This window comes from Neopsephotus bourkii, unplaced genomic scaffold (assembly GCF_033783945.1).
Source record: "Neopsephotus bourkii isolate Nb327-2 ecotype Australia unplaced genomic scaffold, CSIRO-AGI_Nbou_v1 NB_533, whole genome shotgun sequence".
NCBI classification, from domain to species: domain Eukaryota; kingdom Metazoa; phylum Chordata; class Aves; order Psittaciformes; family Psittacidae; genus Neopsephotus; species Neopsephotus bourkii.
Window position 1 is genome coordinate 1,447,585 of NW_026901034.1, and position 18,719 is coordinate 1,466,303.

Sequence of the window (18,719 nt, forward strand, 5' to 3'; positions counted from 1 at the left end):
AACTCTCAATTAGCTTTTACAACTAGAACAAATGGAAAACTACTGCAATTAGGCCACAAAGTAGTAATGGGCTGGTGTAAATTTTGTAGCAAGAGAATGGAAATAGTTTTTTTACTTTTTTTCTTCTGTTTCCTCTGAGGAAACTTAACAGTGATGGAAGAACGGGAGACAAATACCATTTCTCTGAAAAAAAAAAAAATCCCAACCAAAATTGCATTCTGAATGTGAAAAGGCAGCATTTATTTATAAAGAACGCAGACGCTGCAGGCCTTGATAACTCTGTTGTTCACGGAGCAGTGTCAGGCTGGGCTCCTTGGTCTGAGAGAGCAGAGCAGAACACTTCGGAAAACATTGCTGATCAGAAATAGGACCGCAGCTTCCTGAAATGTCTGCCCAGATAAGGGGATGCTCTACAGCTGGAAGTGATAAGGAGGCAGGAAAAGAAAAAGCCGTGGTGAATGGGAGTGTGATGTTTTTCAGTAACATCATGCAAAGCAGCAGCTGGCCCCTAGGCAGATCTTGAAAGGAGGCTTTGAAGGTGCAAAACTTTCTCAGGCTGGGCTTCCAAATCCTCCACCACTTCCTGTAGCCACATGCTCCTCTTGCTCCAGGACCAGGCACCGGCCCAGCAGCTGTATCTTCCACTCCAAAAGGGCCGCAGATTGGCCATCTCTACCTCCAGCAGAGCCATATCCTCAGAGACCCTCACCAGATGGTGACAACTATCTCATACAGCCTTGTGGTTTGACAAACAGGGTCCACTCACAGCACGTGCTCTGAAGCACAGGGCAAGCACAATCCCCTCCAGGTTCACAAAACAACATTCAGATTTTTCAAACTTACAGTAGGAGAAAAAAAGGTGGAGAGGTGAGAATGCACCTCAGTGTCCTCCTCAATGCCACCAAGCTAGACGGTCACCTTTTACCTTACAAGGAGAATCCAGTTATGTGAACATTTAATAGAATCATAGAATCCCAGACTGGTTTGGGTTGAAGGGACCTTAAAGCTCATCCAGTTCCAACCCCCTGCCACGTGCAGGGACACCTTCCACTAGACCAGGTTGCTCCAAGCCCCGTCCAACCTGGCCTTGAACACTGCCAGGGATGGGGCAGCCACAGCTTCTCTGGGCACCCTGTGCCAGCGCCTCAGCACCCTCACAGGGAAGAGCTTCTGCCTAAGAGCTCATCTCAGTCTCCCCTCTGTCAGGTTAAAGCCATTCCCCCTTGTCCTGTCCCTACAGGCCCTTGTCCAAAGCCCCTCTCCCTCTTCCTTGTAGCCTCTTTAGGCACTGGAGCTGCTCTAAGGTCTCCCCTTAAGGAACCTTCTCTTCTCCAGGCTGAACCAGCCCAGCAGACAGTGCAGGTTTGCAGCTGTGTAACAAATCAAACCTCGGTGCAATGCAGCAACAGTTTAAGGACAGGGTGAGCTGACCCCACTGTGACCTCTGTGTCTGGGCCCAGTTTGGGAGCTGCAGCTCTGCCCCCTCTACCCCAGGCCCCAGGTGGGTTCCTGCTCCTCAAGGGCCGGTGCCATGCTGGGAAGCTCCTGAGCTACAATCCCCGCCAGCCCCGGCCCCAGACCGGCCCCACTCGGCTGGGTCGGCAGACGTCTGGGCCCCGCTCCGCTACATGGCGGCGGGCGCGCACGTGGCGGGGGCCGGGCCGGGCCGGGCCAGCCTCCCTCCCCTCACCCCCCGCAGCACAATGGACAGCGCTCTGCGGCGCCGCGCGGGGTGGGCGGGGCCGAGGCCGGGGGCGGGGCCTGCGGCGGGGCGGGGCTGGCGCGCGCGGCGGTTGAAGCGGCGCTTGGAGCCGGCGGGAGCGGTGCCGCGCGGGCCGGGACTGCGTTCGGGACGGCGGGTGCCGCGCTCGGGATGGGCCCGGCTGGGCCCCGTCGTGCCCGCGGTGAGGGGTGCGGCGGCGGCGGGGCGGGACTCCTCCTCTCCGGGAGTCTCTCGGGGCGGGACTCGACTCCTTCTCTTCGGGGGTTTCTCGGGGCGGGTCTGGGAGGGAGGGCTGAGGGCGGCTGGCGGCTGCTATACCTCACGGCGTGCACGGTGTGGCGGAGCCGGGGGACGCGGGGCGGTGCCGGGGTTAAGGTGCCGGGAGCCGTGTCCGTGCGGCTGTGGGTAGCTGAGCAGGACATTCTAGCCCGAATGCTGTGGGGATTAGGGAGGCAGCGGGTGACCCGCTCCCCGCGGCCGGCCGGGGCTGACCGAGGGTCGCTCCGGCTTTAACACCAGAAGCTGGTTTCGAGTTCGCTACTCCGTGTTGGCGTGGGGAGGGAGCAGCGAGCGGGACCCTCCCTGCGGCTGTGTTGGGCTCGGGAGCGGCGCCTCCGGCCCCAGCCCACCCTCCGTGCCCCTGCAAGTCTAAAAAGCCACCCAAAACCGGCCCTGGGGTGTTTGTGTGCTCAAAGGCTGGCGCTGATAACCTGCTGCCAAAGGCACTGATGGATGTGGGTCAACTCCTCTATAAAACCCCGCTGGATGGAGGGCAGGGTTAAGCCATTTGCCGTACTTGGGTCACTTAGTTTAACTCTCCCAAGTAGTGGATTTGGCTTGCGGATGGCAGGATGGGATTGTGGTGGTGGCACCACTGGGCTGATGGGGTTCATGTGTGTGAAGAAACTTCACTGAGGAGGAGCTCAGATGGTTTTGTGCTGGGGCTTTGCTGCACTAAGTGATCTGCTCACTGGAGCTGCTCTTGGTTTATGGGTTAAGCTGAAGTGCAGATCTGTTCCTAAATTGAACGTGAGTATTGAGCTGTTGACAATAGCACGGGTGGACAAAGTGGCATACACAGTAGGAGTTCTGATGGAATAGAGAATGCAGAACAAGGGGCTTTCCTTCAGGAATGCTTGTGTACTGCTGCAGGTTGGCAAATACCAGTGATTTTGTCTGTGGCTGTGCATAATAGGTCAGTTGGTGGTTCTTTGGTGAGAAAATTGACTTCTGGAGGTGTGGAAGCATTAGTCATGAAGCTTAGTTTGATATATACAAGGCTTAGAGAGCAGAATGCTGTATGCTGTTCCTTTTTCTTCTTCCCTTCTCAGCCAAAGAGACCGTTCCTCATGGTGCTGTGAAGAATGTGTGAATGCTGTTCGAATGTTTGTGTTCTTGGCTTTGAATTATAGTGTACAGCAGAACCCCAGGCATCTCTGCAAGGTGTACAGAGTGATGGCCAGGCTCTGTGCTGCTTCACCCTGGGACCACAGCAGTTTCTCAGGGGTAAGATGAAGTTCTGCTTGAGAAAAATGTCTGCTTCTAAAAAATAGTAAAGACCTATGCTGTGCTTTGAGGCTTCCTTATGTCAAGCTGTGAAAGACTTGTTCTCAAGTTCTTGTCTGAATGAGTTCTAATGAATATTCTACAGCTTGGTACCTTCTTATCATGGAACGGTTTGGGTTGGAGGGACCTTAAAGCTCACCCAGTTGCAATCCCTTGCCATGGACAGGGACACCTTCCGCTAGACCAGGTTACTCCAAACCCTGTCCAGCCTAGCCTTGAGCACTGCCAGGGGTGGGAAGATGTTGTTAACATGTGTAAAGCTACTGTGTCAGCATCTATGGAGTGAAAGGCATCTCAGCAGAGGAAGTATTAAACACCTTTCTCTCCATCTTACCCTAAAAGCCCTGCAGAGTCCCCCTTTTTCAAACTGAGAGTACCAACTTAGCAGTTCTTTGTCAACAACAACTCAAGAAAACTGCTCAGTTCTCTTCCAGCTGAAAAGAAGCCACCACAGGTGGGAGAAGTTAATAAAGTCACTTGCTGCCCAGTTTCACTGTTCAACAGGCATCTCTAATGTGGAAAGAGCTGAGTGAGTTTGTATGAGCCCAGATGAGAAGCAGGGGTTGAGGGCTTTGGTTGGGGGCTTTATATATATTTGATATATAAACTCAATTTCTGATTTCCAACCATCTGCATGTTCTGTATTCCATCAAATAAACCTCTCCTACAAATAGCAGAATAAAAGTTAAGCTTAGGTACACAGTTGATGATTCTAAATAAAATGGAAACACAGTTGATATCCCTGCCTCTTCCCTTTGCTGTGTGTGTAGTGATATGTGTCCCTTATGGGAGCCTGTGCAGTCTCCAAGCTCAGCTGATCTGTAATGGTAGCTTCGAGTGCTGTGTGTTTGCCACTTCTGGTTAAGAATTTGCCTTTTCTCTGAAATGCTCCCGAAGTTGCTGCAGGGAAATGCACATGCCATCAAGGCTTTGTATCCTTCCATGTCATGCCCCCTTCCCTGCTCTCCTCCCCTTGTACAGTGCCAGCTGGTGTAGCTCAAGCTTATAATTGACTCTCTGCCTTGTAGGGTTTGGTTCTTTGGCTCATGTGTGAGTTGCTGCATGGGGTGTGGTGAAGGGTACACACAGGCTTTGCAGGGAGTTGCAGCCTGTTGGGTCTCCATGCTGCTGGCACTGCTGTCAGCATGTCATGGGATGCTTTGTTCAATGTGGTAGCTGCTGCTGCTGCTCCCCTCTGTGTTCAGGTGTGCAATAGGTGAGACACTTCACATCTAATTGGGATTGTTAAAGTTATTGTGAGATGTTTTCGGTGCATTGGCAGCTCCAGCTTCTGAATTGTTGCCAACTGCACTGGGCTTGGCTTGCTGAAATTATGCCCTTCCCTGGTGCTACCCTGTGTATGGCTACAGGTCTGCCTCTGGCTGTGGGTTGGGGTTTCCAAGTGATCAGGCTGTAGTTTAATGAGTTGCTGCTCTTCAGCTGAGCTGTGGCTCTTAATATGTGCTTTTAGCCCAATGCTAATGCAAAGTAAGCAGGTAGCCTGGGCTGCTGTGGAGGCTGGAGTTGTATGATGGGTGTTGATAGGAGCAGGCTTATTCTGTAGTTGTGTAGTTTCTTTCTGGTTTTCCTTAGAAGGTGGTCAAAATTACCTGTTTATAACTTGAGTGGAATACATGAGAACTTTAAAAACATGTCTGTCTTTTTGGTGCTAAAGCTTTATGAGGATATGTGTCTTCAGCTAATATGGCCCAGCTGCCTGGTGGTAACAGCTGAAAATCTTGTCATTATCACAGAATCTCAGACTGATTTGGGTTGGAAGGGACCTTAAAGCTCATCCAGTCCCAACCCCCTGCCACGGGCAGGGACACCTTCCACTAGTCCAGGTTGCTCCAAGCCTCATCCAGCCTGGCCTTGAACACTGCCAGTGATGGGGCAGCCAGTTCTATCAACTCTAACCACCATCTGTATCTGTGAACAGCTTTCACTGCCTTTCTGATTCATTTTCTTTTTTTTTTTTTTCCCCAGGAATTCTAGCTGGAGTGCCCCTTTCTTTGAGAAGCAGAATGACTGTCTTGTGGCTCTGTTCTGAGGAAAGGGCATAGAAAGTCTGTCACTGCTCTTTGCCTAAGGTATGCAAGATTTCTAGGGCAGGAGCGAGTTATCAGCTGTCTGTCTTCCACAGTTTCCCGTGGATATAATAGTCACTGATGCTTTTTCTCAAGCTTCCCTCAGCTAGAGGAGTACAGGGCAATAAACCTGTGACAATCAGTTTTGCAGTTGCTGGGGACCAACAGCTATTCAAGCAGCATGAATAAAGCTGTTGAAGTATAGCTTGTGCCGTCCAGTTCTGTTGGTGGTGACTTTGTCTGTGGGCTGTAGGTGATTTCTAGACTGGTCTGTCCTGAGACGACCTCCTATAGAGGTCCCTGACCCCCTCCTACAGAGGTGCAGTAATTCCTGGTTTAGCAGGTAAGGTCAGAACAGGGAGCAAGTTAAGCTAAAAATGTTTGAGGCTTTTCTTGCTATATTTGCACTTCCTCAGAAGGTTCCTGCACAGCCAAGGCATGGCTCTTGCATCATCATATTACAGCATTGCGTTACAAGGTGCCCCATGCCTCTTGGCTCGGGTATCTGATAAATGATAGCAGCCTGGGCTTCCTGGGTGTTTGCTTGCCCCTGTCTGCTCACTTCAGTGGGAGTTGGATGTTCTGCTGATGCATTCTGCATGCATTTCTGTGTGGACTGGGTTTTAGCACCAGTAAAACTGCTGGAGATCCAGCAAGTCCAGAGCATTGCTGCTTGGGTAATGTGATCCTCTGCAGAGTACCTGTCCGATTGCAAGACCCTTCTACAAGCACTCCCTGTTTGCAGGTACTCCTACTTTTTGAGGTCTCTTTCCTGTCTCCCTGGCTTAGATTTTACTGTGTAATGCACTGGTCTTTCTGAGGGATAGTCTATTGCTGTTTGCCTTTTAATTCATGTTTCTCCTCCATTTTTGGGCTTAAAATATCAGGGATAAGTTGACTTAATGCTCAGACTGTTGAGTTCACTGCGTCATGTTGCCAAGGGCTGTATCTGCTTAGCAGTAGAATTTGAGTGGGGTGGAATCAGCATCATGTCTCAAACAAGCTGTCCAGTCTTTTGTGTTTCTGATGTTCATAGATCGTATTAATAGAAACAATATAATGGAACCTAAAGGAATCACAGAAAGCAGCCTAATAACTGCCTTTAAATGGTCTCTGTACTTCCTTGAGATGCTGGTTATTGATGCATATTTGAGGGTTAAAGCTACAGCAAGAGAGTCTGAGGGAGGAATCCTGATGAGCACAGTGAGAGGAGGCTTGGAGAAATGAAATGCTGAGAACGGAATTGTTTCCATTGCATGCAGTTATTGCCTTGGTTCAGCTGGAAGCAGGGGGCATCCAGTCAGTGGGATGTGATTGCTAGCTTAGCATCAGGCGTGTTCTTTAGGCATGATGCTTCCTATTCTTTTAGTGGGTTAAAACAACTGAATGCTACTTTGTGCACCACAGTATTTAAAACGCCAAGATATAGGAAGCCTTGTCAGCTTTCAGCTAGGGGGATTTTGCATAGCAATTGCGAATTTAATGCAGAAAAGTGAGGTAGAGAGAACTGCCATTTCAGCCTTCCAGGGCTCCTAAGACAGGCTCCTTCTCCAGAGTATAATTGATTCTGGCTTTACATCTGTTTTGTGCTTTAATTATTATGAGTTTTGTTGGAGCTCCAGGTTGAATTTACTGCAGTAGTGCTGGAAAGCAGCAAAGGATACTACCATGTGCTGGATTGGGACTGCAGAGACTTGCCTTTCGTTCTGTCTCTGCCACTGACTTGCTAAGTAATATACTGTACCTAATATGCGTCCTCCTTTCTATCTGTGAGAAAGAGTTAAGGCTTCTAGCAAGTTGTGTGTGAGAGAATTGTTGGGATGTATTGTAGTGGTTGGTGTAAGGGTTCTGAAATTTTCCAACTTCTTTTTATTACAGGTGTGTAGTAAAAATGGTGCAGAAATACCAGTCCCCAGTTCGAGTCTACAAGTATCCTTTTGAGCTCGTCATGGCAGTGAGTAACACTCAGCACTTTTACTTCTCCAGCTGCTAAAGGCTGTGACCTCAGGCCAGCGGGAGGTGGGGGACTGCAGCTTTGGCTAATGTGTCTTTGTGGCAACCTTATGAGTACGCTGCAGGAACAGGGATTCAGCTCTCATTGTCTTTTTGTCCTCTCTTCTATTTTCTATGAAAAATAAGAATTAACATCTCAGAACTGTAAGAGAAACATTACAGGGGAAGGGGGGAAGAAGCCCTTCCAAAACAACAAACCTAAGCCTGCTGTAATTACTCTTTCACGAGGAAGGAAAAAATTGTGACATTCAGGTAGACAGAGTTTCTGTCCAGACACTGTCTTTGCCTGATCACCAGGTGCCATTCAGTTTAGAATCTCTCTAGGTATGATCCAAATCAGTATTGTAGGATGTGTGTATCTGGAATTTGATTCTAAATCGTACTGAGCTTTTTGGTTGAAAGCTAGAAATCTTTAGAAAAATCATTTTTCTGTTCATTCTGTGATTGGAACGTTGGGAGAGATCTCTTCAAATTGTGATTTCTACAAGAGGCTCTAATTGAAGTTCTGCTGGTGATGCAGAAAGCTAATGCAACCATGGCAGTGTCCTTAGAGTTTAAAGGCATTTCTGATATTCTGGACTTTGCTGCTGCTCCTCAAGCTGCGAGTCAAGTATCATTCTGAAGGGCTTGCTGCCTGCATTTGAAGGGCAGCACTAGCGTTTGGGCATTTATCTAAGTATTTATCTGCTTGCAGACTCTTGCAAGGCTTTGTTTTGTAATCTGTTGGGCATTTCAGTCTACTGGAGGCAGACTTAGTAGGTGCCACTTTGCTGCTTTCTCCACCTTCTCCCCTGCTGAACAAGGACACCAGTTTTCTTTAGTTTATTAGGGATCAAGAGTGAAGGTGGAAAGCTATAGCTGTTTCAGGTAGCTGACATTGCCATAAAAGGGAGAGCCTGACTTAATGCACTGCATTCCTCTTGACAATCTTGCCTCTTCTAGATTCAAGTGCCAAAAGATCTGTTTTACCCCAAGTGGCCTCCTTCTATTTCAATAGTTAAAACTCGGGGAGAGATTCTTTTGGTCTTAAGTGGGACTAATGGACCCCAAAGGTTCTTCAGCTCAGAGTGGTTGCCATTCATATGATGCTCTCTGATCATCCAAATAAACACTTTTTTTTTTGACAGTTGGGCTTCCTCCCTAATCCACCTCTGCTTATTTTTTCCAGTCTTGCCCAGATTTGCCATGTCTGTTAACAGCTGAGCCAGTAACATGCTGTAAAAGCACCCCAGTGAGTCTGGGGCTGATGTCTGTGATGGTGAAACTTTCCTGGCCATGTGCTTTCTGCTCTCAGTGCACCCTGAATTAGATTTAGAGCAGTATTTTCGTAACAAGCCCTGGTGTAGTCTTTGCTCTGTGCATACCTTTCCACATTCTTGTTGTCTATATTAGCAGGATAAGACTAACACCAGATGCCTGTCAATAGACTGGCTGCTAATATGGGAAGGCTGTCTCTAGACAAATCCTCTGTAAGCTTGTTAGCAGAAAGCCTAAAGGCAGCGGTTTGATGGGTTTTGTTTTCAAGTGGTTTAGTTTTATTTGCTTTCAGTTTTTCAACATAACAGGACTTAAATTCCCTGGGTTTTCAGGATGAGGATTGTAAATGTCATCCTCTTGTTCAGCAAACTCAAATTCCCATTACCTTAGCAAAGATATTAGTCCTCTTTCATGTGAAGATCAAGTTACTTGTCCAGGGTCATCCAAAGGGCTGCGGTGGAGTAGGGAGCTGAATATAGACCCCTTTAGTCCCACTCTAATGTACTGTGAAATCATGTGTTCGCAGCAGGATCTGCTTTCTTACCAAGACTGGCATTACAAAGCAGCTTTTGGAGCTAGTGGCAGGGCATGCAGGCTGAGTTGGATGCAGCTTTGTTATTGTGTTTGTGTTCAGATGGCTCTTCCATGCGTGTGGAGGCATTGCAGGCATCACAGAGCAGTCAGGTGCTTGCTGTCAGCTGCTGGAAGTTCTGCAGGGAGAGTGGGTGTGCAGTGAAGCTGTTTTGCTCTTCAGCACGTGGCATTGCTGTTAATCTGCTTCGACATAAATCTGACAGCAGCTTCCTCGGCACTGGCAATCTGCTGTTCAGCTGCTTTCATCTTTTTCCCCTCAAATGCTTTGTGTGAACCTTTTGGAGTGCTGAGAGCTTATACTGTGGTTAATGGTAGGAAAGCAGGGGTCATATGGATGTACTCATGACACCTTATTTTATGTTTCCTTGTGCACCCTGCAGCCTGATGCACTTGGGCTTGTATATCATCTTATATCAGGAAGGGTCATGCTTCCTGTGGTCTGTTCAGGCTCTGTTATGAGGGAAGTGGTGTTCGTTAGGAAAAATATTTTTTTTCCCAGAACCTTGGATATTTGGACCCCACTATAGAAAACTGTATGTGCTTTGTTGAGATAGGAGGCCTGAGAAATAGGGTTGTCATAGCCAAATGAGGCAATGGCTTCATTGCTTCCTTGTTCAGACACATGGGAACACATCTTTTGTTGAGCCTTGTCTTCAGCTTCTATTTATCTTCCTTGGGCTGGTACAGGGTGCATGCGTGCACTGCTCCTCCTCTAGACAGCACAGGGCTGTGCTTGACGGATGAGCTGTTGCTCTTACAGTTAATACCTTTGTTATTGCGTATCTATGAGTAATTGTTTATGGATTTACACTAACTGATACTTGTGCAGCTTGGGTTCTGGCATTCACAGGCAGTAGGTTTGACATATCTTCCAAGTCCTTGGAAGGAGGATCACGTTCCCCCTTCTTGCTCTCTTTGCCAGTCCTGTACATCTGAGGAACTAAAAAGGAATCTGCTTACCAAGCCTCTTCTGGTCATTCAGGGGCTCTGAATTTTTTTCTTGTTAGAAGAACCCTCCCGTCTAAAAAGGCTTAAACAAAGGATGATCTTTCCACATGTATTCTAATTCACAGTACTCATATTCACCTGCTTTGTTCCTAACCTGCACTCGCTTTAAAGAATCAAAAATGTCATGCTCTTCAAATTATAACCAGTGCCTGACAGCTTTATCCCTTAAAAAGAACCTTGGTGTTTTGCTATCTCGTCATGTTTTTCCTTTCAATTTTATCTCTTCTATTTTGCATTTTTTTATTGGGGCTGCCCCTCCAGATGGCTTGTCCGTGCTGCTTTGGGCCTGATCTTGTCTTCAGTTAGATCAGTGGGTTTGAAATTGCAGATGTCTCCCGATTTTATTTTACGCACAAGAAAATCCCTAAGTATAAACATACTCTCTGGTTTCTTTGTGTAATAGTTGTACTTTTAAAGCTGAAAAGTGGTTTGTTTTTTGTCTGTTTGTTTGTTTTAGGTGTTTTGGGGGAAGGTGTTTGTTTGTTTGTTTTTGTTTGTTTGTTATAATGAGGGAAAAATCCAGAAGGTAATTCTGCAGTAGCTCATGAATGATGTCTTACTCTGTAACTTACTGTGAGCCTTCCCTGTGCGGAGATGAGAATTTGATTTGGGTGAACAAGTCCAAAATGCATAGCTGTACAGGAAATAAAGCTGAGACCATGTATTTAACATCATTGCTTGCCAGTGAATTGTTAGGTTTATTAGTGAATTTATTAGTTTTAGCTTTGAAAGCACAGGGAGTTTTGTTCCCATTAATTTTAGTGGTGCGTTCAACCCTTTGCACTTGCAAATGACACCTGCCATTTTCACATACTTTATAGTATACACTGAGTGTGGTTTGGATGGTTCCTAAAGCTACAGATCTGAAATAACACCCCCAAGGACTCTTCCATACTTGATGTATAGTCCGAGTTGCTGCAATTGTGGTGTAAATGAGAAGCTTCATGACAGCACTTGTTCAGTTATTTGGTCCTCTTGCCACATTGACAATGCACCTCGCATTCAGCTGTTATCACTGCTAATAGTGATTGATAGTTTCCACTGCAAGCTAAGGGTCTTCCTGCACAGGCTGATGCTGAGAGAATGGTAAAGGATGCAGAGCCTGAAAAGAGGAATGATCTGCTTGCAGGTTTTTGCACCTTGAACCAAATCAAACCTTTATGACATTACTGTCTGAGATACATATTTTCTATGAAATAAAAGCTCTGCAAAACACAACACTAGTAGGTTAAAGGCTGGGTTTAGTTCAAAGCTAAAAAACTATATGTATATGTGAATATATTTATGTATGTAACTTGACATTTAAGCTTACTGCATACAGGATATCAGCTTTATGTTTGCAGCCCTTGAGAGATTTACTACTGTTACCTAAAAATATGTCATGGCTTTGAAAAGACAGACCAAAGCTCTGGCATCTGGTAGTTTGCAGCAGCAGTTTCAGCTCTCACTCCATGTACTGGTTGTACGCCATGCTTCAGGCCAAGCTGCTCTTGAGCCCTGCATGTGCACAATGCAAGTCAGTGCTGCTTCCTGCTTGACCTCATTTCTTGGTGCTGCCCATGGCTTGTGTTGACACATATATGAGCAGTTCAGAGCCCAGAGCTTCTCACTGCACCAGTTGAGTGGTACACTTCAGTCTAGGGTGTTTCTACTGTGTGCAACATCCTTTAGGAAAGGGGGGTGGTTGTTCAGTGGATGCATGTGTGGTACATGAGCATTTCTTATCTCGAGCATTGCTCAGTCTCTAATAAGTCTGCTGGGTGGCAGCTTGTGATTCTTGCCTATGTCTGCAAGTGAAAGCTTGGCCATCTAAGATCCTTTCAAACAGCTCTTTGATTTTCTTCTAGTTTCAGTGGCAATTATTTGCATGTAGTTGATATGAAGTGCTCTGTTTCTCAGGTAAGATAAAGCAGGAAATTGTGTATGCATCTGTTTCTTCTCAGTATGGTTTGAGTAGAGGGGGCACTAACAAGCTGGGTGGCAAATTTAATTCAGGCTCCAAATGTTGCAGGCTTATTTAGAGTCAGAAATGGAGGTAAGCAGCAGAAAATATTCCTCCATTGTATTTGCTTTCTGATCTTGTAACACAGGGTTGTAGCCCATCGAGAGCAAACATCTGTGGTCCCTGTGTGAGATGCCTTTCTCATGCCTGACTCTGCTGAAGCAGTCTGGATGACAGTAGCTGGATTTGGCAGGGGTCCTCGCTCTTGCCCCTGAATAATCCCCCAGCAGATCAGCCTTGGCTGCACTGACTATTTGCACACTGGCAAAGCTGCTTTGCAGCCACTGAAGCTTTGCTCCTTTCCAGCAGTTGTGGTTCTGGCTCAGAGTTACGTGCAGAAGTCAAACATCCTGTACAACTAAAATCAGTGCATCACTTCTTGCACAATCATCCCAACGTTCTTTTGTGCCAGTAGTGTTGGAGTCTTGTATATGCAGTCTGATTGAAAGCCGCTCTGTGCTATTTTTGCTGTCAGGTTTAGCTGCAGAAGAAACTGAAGTTCAGGTCCTGACAGCTACAATTGCTTTCCATACATCTTTTCAAAATTATTTGTGCCATTTCAACATCCACATGCATTGTGTTAAAGATGTCAGATCTTTGAGTAGCTTCAGTTAATGACTTCTTCCTGTTGCGTTTAGCACATCAAGTGTATAAAGAGACTGCTTAAATTCTGCTGTATTGTGCATGCTCTCTAATGCTGTGGTGTCGTAAATGGTTTGGTGTTTCACTGACTGATGTGGTAATGGTTTGGCTTGCTGCAGAACCTCTGAGCCCTCATTTGCTGGGTAAGCACCACAGTGTGGCCCAAACAGCTTGCAGTGTAAGTTGGTGACAGATAAAATGGGAGAGGGGTGTGTGGTAAGAGATAAAATGGTGTGTGAAAGCAGTACAACATACAAGAAGACTGATGTCTAGCAAGGATTGCATTAGTTCTGTGGGTTTGTTTAGAGTGACAAGTTCAATGTGTGTGTGTTCACAGCTCATCCAGGTCTCAGGCTGCTGCTGTCTTGCTGCATAAGGTATGCAGATTTGCTGTCTAGATCAACTACAGTCTAGTATCTTACAGTGCCTACAGCACAGATGCACCACAGAATACAGTTTTGGGAATTCCTCTATATTATAATTAGATAGAATATACCCATTTGGAACTCAAAGTTGTCATTATTCTCGTATCATCCCAGGCTAGTTTTAAATAAAGTAGAATCTTAACTAAACTACTTGATGTTTGTTCATAGCCTCTACTTTCAAGCGTGAACACTGGAAGCAGAGGAGTATGTGCTGCAGGGAGAGCAGAGCGAACTCTGGCAGCTGGAATCTCTCTGAAACAGCAGTGATGGTGCAGCTGATCAGAGGGCTCTGCAGAGGAGCCAAAGAAATTGGAATGGAGCTCTAAATGCAGCATCTGCAGGAGTGCCAGAGAAGTTCCTGCAGTGGCCTTCTCCCACTGTGTCCTTGGGTAGCTGCAGATAGCACAGGGTAGAGCTTTGCAGTGTGTAGCCTGTATGCCTAGAGCTCAAAAGCTCCATTGGAGCTGCTGGGATGTAGATAATGATGCACAGTTTTCAGATACTGTCTGAAATAGTATTTCTGGTGGGCAGTACCCTGGAGATTGAGAAAGAAGGAATGTGCAAGGGGGGTTATGTTTTAAAATAGTTATTCTTTGGTGTTCAATCCATGTCACACATGTAATCTGAGCAGTAGTTAGGAAATGGATGCTCCCCTACAAAACAGAATCTGCTGTGTCTGTCAGGATTGTTAAGTCTATAGCACTTGCCTCTTGACTGCAGACAAATCATCTCCGAATGCGGATGGTCTGTCTGCAGGCATGGTTTGTGCCAGGTATCTCATAGAAGGCAGCTTCCCTTGTGTCTCTTTTTGCCATATTTTGAAGGTAAGTTTGTGGTGATTATCAGAAGCTATTGGGTTAACATTCTATGCACTTATAGAGGATCTAGTGTTGACTCAAGACATGATAGCTTCAGTGTGACTTGATGGTTTGAAACTGTGCTGTCAAGATACACTATAAATATCCCATCATCTTAATGCTGAGAAGCGTTTGGCAACAGAAGTCTAAAAAGTAATGATCTCTGTCAGCTGGAATGATTCTTCACAACTGTACTTGTGTGTTGAGGCCCTGTGCCCTGCCGCCACCACCTCCTGCTGGTATTAAGCAGGCTGAGAGTGAGTAATAGGCTGAGAAAAGAGCTGATGTTTCCCTTGAGATTATGGTGCAGGACATTTCCCCTCAAGTGAGTTGAAAATGTTTGAGTCCTGGTTTACCACAGCTGCTGGAAATGGATGGAAGAGCTGCTGCTTTGTTCCAAGTCCTGGAGAACTGCTGGCAACCTTGCACATCTGGCCTGCTTAGTGTGTCTTGTGGGGATCATCCAACTCTCTTCAGCTTTACATTTCCACTGCTAAGACTGCTGGGCATGAATGGTTTAGGAGTTGATGGTGCTGGTACCATGTGTGGATTGGAGAGAAGATGTATGATAATTCAAAGAGTCGGTACAGGATAGTCCCTGTTTAGTCACCTTCTCCAGTTGTAACATGGAGGTTTATTTCTGTGCCTCAAATTTAACCTGATCAGTACAGCCTAGTGCAGGAATGGATTTGCTCTAAAGTAAGCTACAGTTCAATGGCACTGATGCATAGCACAAGGAGACAACAGAGCCAGGGTTATCACCATTAGCTTATATTCCTGTAGTGACCAAAAGACCCTTCTCCCTTCTATTGAATGTGTAGGTGCAGAAGGCACATAATAAGCTCTTGAGAAGGGATTAAAAGAAGTGAGAAAATCCAGAATCAGCACAAATTGCTGCATCTCATGTAACATGGATTTTTAAGCTGCTGAGCAGTGACCTGTCGAGGTTTGACCCCATGTTATCACTAACTTACATTCTCACAGCAGCTTTCAGCAATGACAGATTGTCCCTTCAGCTAGGCATTACTTCGTAAGCTAGCCTTTTTGCCTTTGGGGTGATTCACTGAGCAGTGTGTGTGTGATGTGACACTTGATTGCTGTGTTTTGCTCTTTAAGGTGTTAGTCACCTGAGATGTCTGCTCCCTTGCTTTTCTATTTCTGTGTATCTCGTGCTCTCCACCACAGGCTATGGCAGATGTGTCACAGAATCCCAGATTGGTTTGTGCTGGAAGGGACCTTAAAGCTCATCCAGTCCCAACCCCCTGCCATGGGCAGGGGCACCTTCCACTAGACCAGGTTGCGCCAAGCCCCGTCCAACCTGGCCTTGAACACTGCCAGGGATGGGGCAGCCTCAGCTTCTCTGGGTTCCTGAGTAAAGCATTACTTCTGCAGTTCTTTGTAAAGGCCAGTCTCTTGTACTATTTGACTTGACCTGCTCCGGCACTAAATGTCTTCTCTAGGAAGCAAAGGAGAATGCTATAGCAGAATAGCTGCAGTGGGGTATTGGTTCTTCCCAGGCAGGAGGTCAGGCATGTTAGTAGTTTTCAGAGCTAGCTTTGTGCAGCTGCAGTGCACGTCCTGGTTTTGCTGTGTCACTCAGATGTGCCTTTATTGTAATAGGCAGCTGCTGCTCCCTGAATTGTTTCTTTCACCAAAATCTGAAGCAATGAGGCAAATTATTGGCTGGAGTCCAGGGAAAGAGAACACTGGGACAATGTTTGTAGCCTGGGTACTGTGGTCCAGTGGACTTCACTGGCAAATCTTCCTCTTTCCAGCAAGTGTTTTGTGTTTTGTTCTTTGTGTCCTGCTGAACCCAGGACAGTTTGTTTTTCTTTCCTTGGGACCCAGAGACTTCTGCTACTCTGCTAATGCTCTGCACCTCCTTAAAATTAAGTTCCCTTTTCCCTAACTTCAGTACACTTCTGTACCCCAACTATTCATTTGGACCCTCCCCTCTCCCTGTTGTTCCATGCGTTTTTTATTTTACATTATTGTGGTTAGCAAGTAGCTGGCATCTGTTGTAGTGGTTACAAAGCTAAGGGGTTACTGTGTCTGGTGAATACATATAATACATACAGTCTTGTTCTCTTTAGCACTGAGATTAACAGGAGGGACTGTGAGATGAAATTGTGACTAACCTTCCTAGAAGGTCTTAATCTGAAAATATCTGAATCCCTAGAGGAGCATTTATGTATCATCAGGCTGCTCAAAAGCTAGTCCAAATGCATCTGTTTCCTACTTAAAAGTGATGAGGGATCTTGTCTTGCTTCTCATCCTTTCTTCTCAAAGGGCTGGAGATATGGACATCTTTAGCTCAAAGCCTGTTACATATCCCCCTCATTTCCTGTTCATCTGAACATAGGTGTATACTTTCTTCCTTTATCCTGGCAAACTGTATGTGAGTGTAACATGACCTTGAAGAATCTTGTTAACACAGCTTAAAACAGTGTTTGATCGTGAGAGCTTGAAGTGTTTTAGCTTTTAGCACAAGGATGAAGTTTTATCCATGTAATATATTCATACAACGTTGACTGTAACAGTTTCTGTTTATGTCAGGTGCATAACAGTTTGGTTCCTTTCTGTTTTCTACTCAATGTAACTTTTCCCCATAGCTGAGCTTTTACACTCTGGAAAATCCTTCTTAAGTTCATCTTGGCACCATATAGGAGTCAGTACATACTTTTTCCCTTTCTTGTGCTCTTACTCGAATCTGAAATAGCAGATCTCCATGATGCTGTCGCTAAGGAATCAACTATGAAAAAGCCCTGAGGATACAATGGCCATGCAGCCACTTCAGAGCATCACTTGTCAAGTAGAAGATGAATGTTTTCCTGCCAACTGCCATTCTAAAATAGCTTGATGTGTTTCTGCATGACTTCATGAACAGCAGCATTCAGCACACAAGCTTTACTTTGCTAAAGGATCTGCATGCTGATAGGGAGAGCCCAAACCAGTTTGCCTATTTGCTGTGTATTGGTGAGAAGCTTGAAGAATCGCCTCTCTTGGGTGACTGGTGTGGGGAGAGCCAGATCTGCTGCTCTGGGAGTTGGTATGCAGCCACAAGACTGAGAGGATAATGTTCCCTTTGACAGCTCCAAGCTGCCTCTCTTGGAGCACATTGGAACTACCCAGGACCCAGCAGACAGTGGGCTGGTGGAAGCTGACAGAAGCTTCAAGGTGTGCAGGAGGGTCTGGGTTTTGAGGTGTTTTGTTTCATGCAGTAATTCAGTGCTTGGAAGTCCTGTTGTTTTCAGTTCCTGAGGCCTCTGTGTAGTTGATTACATGGTCACTTGTTAGGAAGGAAGGGATGTTGAAACCTGCAGAGGAGAAACAGGAGTAGCTGTTAGAAAAGATCCTGTCCTCTGGCCATGTTCTCTGGCTTATACAGGGAACAGCAGTGGTACGGCTATTGTCAGTTTGCAGGAGACTAAACAGGAAGGGGAGCAGGAAAGCACTTGCATTGTCACGATGTGACACCTCAGTTCTGCTAAGGCAAAGGACTGCCTTGGAGAAGAAGGGGTTAGGCATGTGAAGTAGGGGCATTCTAGAGGAGGGTACTTTCTCCTTTTCTCTGTGGCTGTGAGGCTTTAGAATGTTACTTGATTTGGTCACTTGTAGAAGTTGTTAAAGTTTGGCATCTGCCTGACACTCAGGGCACTCTCACAGATGGCTGGTTTTTGGTGTGGTTTTTTTACTTTTTTTGGTACTGGTTATGGTGTATTTCACCTCCCCCTCCCCCCCGCCAAGTGTTAAGAACACTTAAGTGTGGCTTCCTTCTGTTTTCAAAGACTCCTTTTACAAGTTGATTTTCTTCTATCTCAGTGTTGGTACATCTGTTTGGCCAGCAGAGGTAAAGCCACTCAGAGGCATCTCCTAGGAGACTGCAGAGACACCTTGATCAAAGCACTTTATTGATTTAATCTTCAGCCATGTCACTGATTAATCATTGCTCGATGTGATTGTTTGTCAGCTTTGGCTGAGATGGGACCTTAAAGCTCCTCCAGTCCCAACCCCCTGCCACAAGCAGGGACACCTTCCACTAGACCAGGTTGCTCCAAGCCCCGTCCAACCTGGCCTTGAACACTGCCAGGGATGGGGCAGCCACAGCTTCTCTGGGCACCCTGTGCCAGCGCCTCAGCACCCTCACAGGGAAGAGCTTCTGCCTAAGAGCTCATCTCAGTCTCCCCTCTGTCAGGTTAAAGCCATTCCCCCTTGGCCTGTCCTTACAGGCCCTTGTCCAAAGCCTCTCTCCAGATGCTCTGTAGGCCCCCTTTAGGCATTAGAAGGCTGCTGTAAAGTCTCCTCAGAGCCTTCTCTGGTTCTAGTTCTGTCAATGGTTTGGAAAAAACACCTTGAAACATTTATCTGTCTTTATGACTTCCTTCAATTTCTCTGTTGGAACAGAAGTCTAGTGTTTTTGTGGAGGATGCCGAGTGCAAAGGATGGGCTGTTCTCACAGATCAGTCCCTTCAGGGGTAGAAGCTCAGGCATGTTAATAGCACAACTTTATTGCGACAGCAGTGTGGTTCTTCAGCTGGCCTTCAT

General features: G+C 46.4%; 1 protein-coding gene across 2 annotated transcripts in view; it reads left to right on the forward strand.

Annotated features, from left to right (window-relative positions):
- Window positions 1-1,770: 1,770 nt before the first annotated feature.
- Window positions 1,771-18,719, forward strand: part of SEC14L5 (SEC14 like lipid binding 5) — a 37,554-nt gene continuing 20,605 nt past the window's right edge. For both annotated transcript variants that reach the window (XM_061350751.1, XM_061350752.1), the window contains exons 1-3: window positions 1,771-1,904; window positions 5,276-5,379; window positions 7,255-7,330. In XM_061350751.1, the coding sequence (XP_061206735.1) occupies window positions 7,268-7,330 (63 nt within the window). In that variant the 5' untranslated portion in view covers window positions 1,771-1,904; window positions 5,276-5,379; window positions 7,255-7,267. The remainder of the gene's footprint in view (window positions 1,905-5,275; window positions 5,380-7,254; window positions 7,331-18,719) is intronic.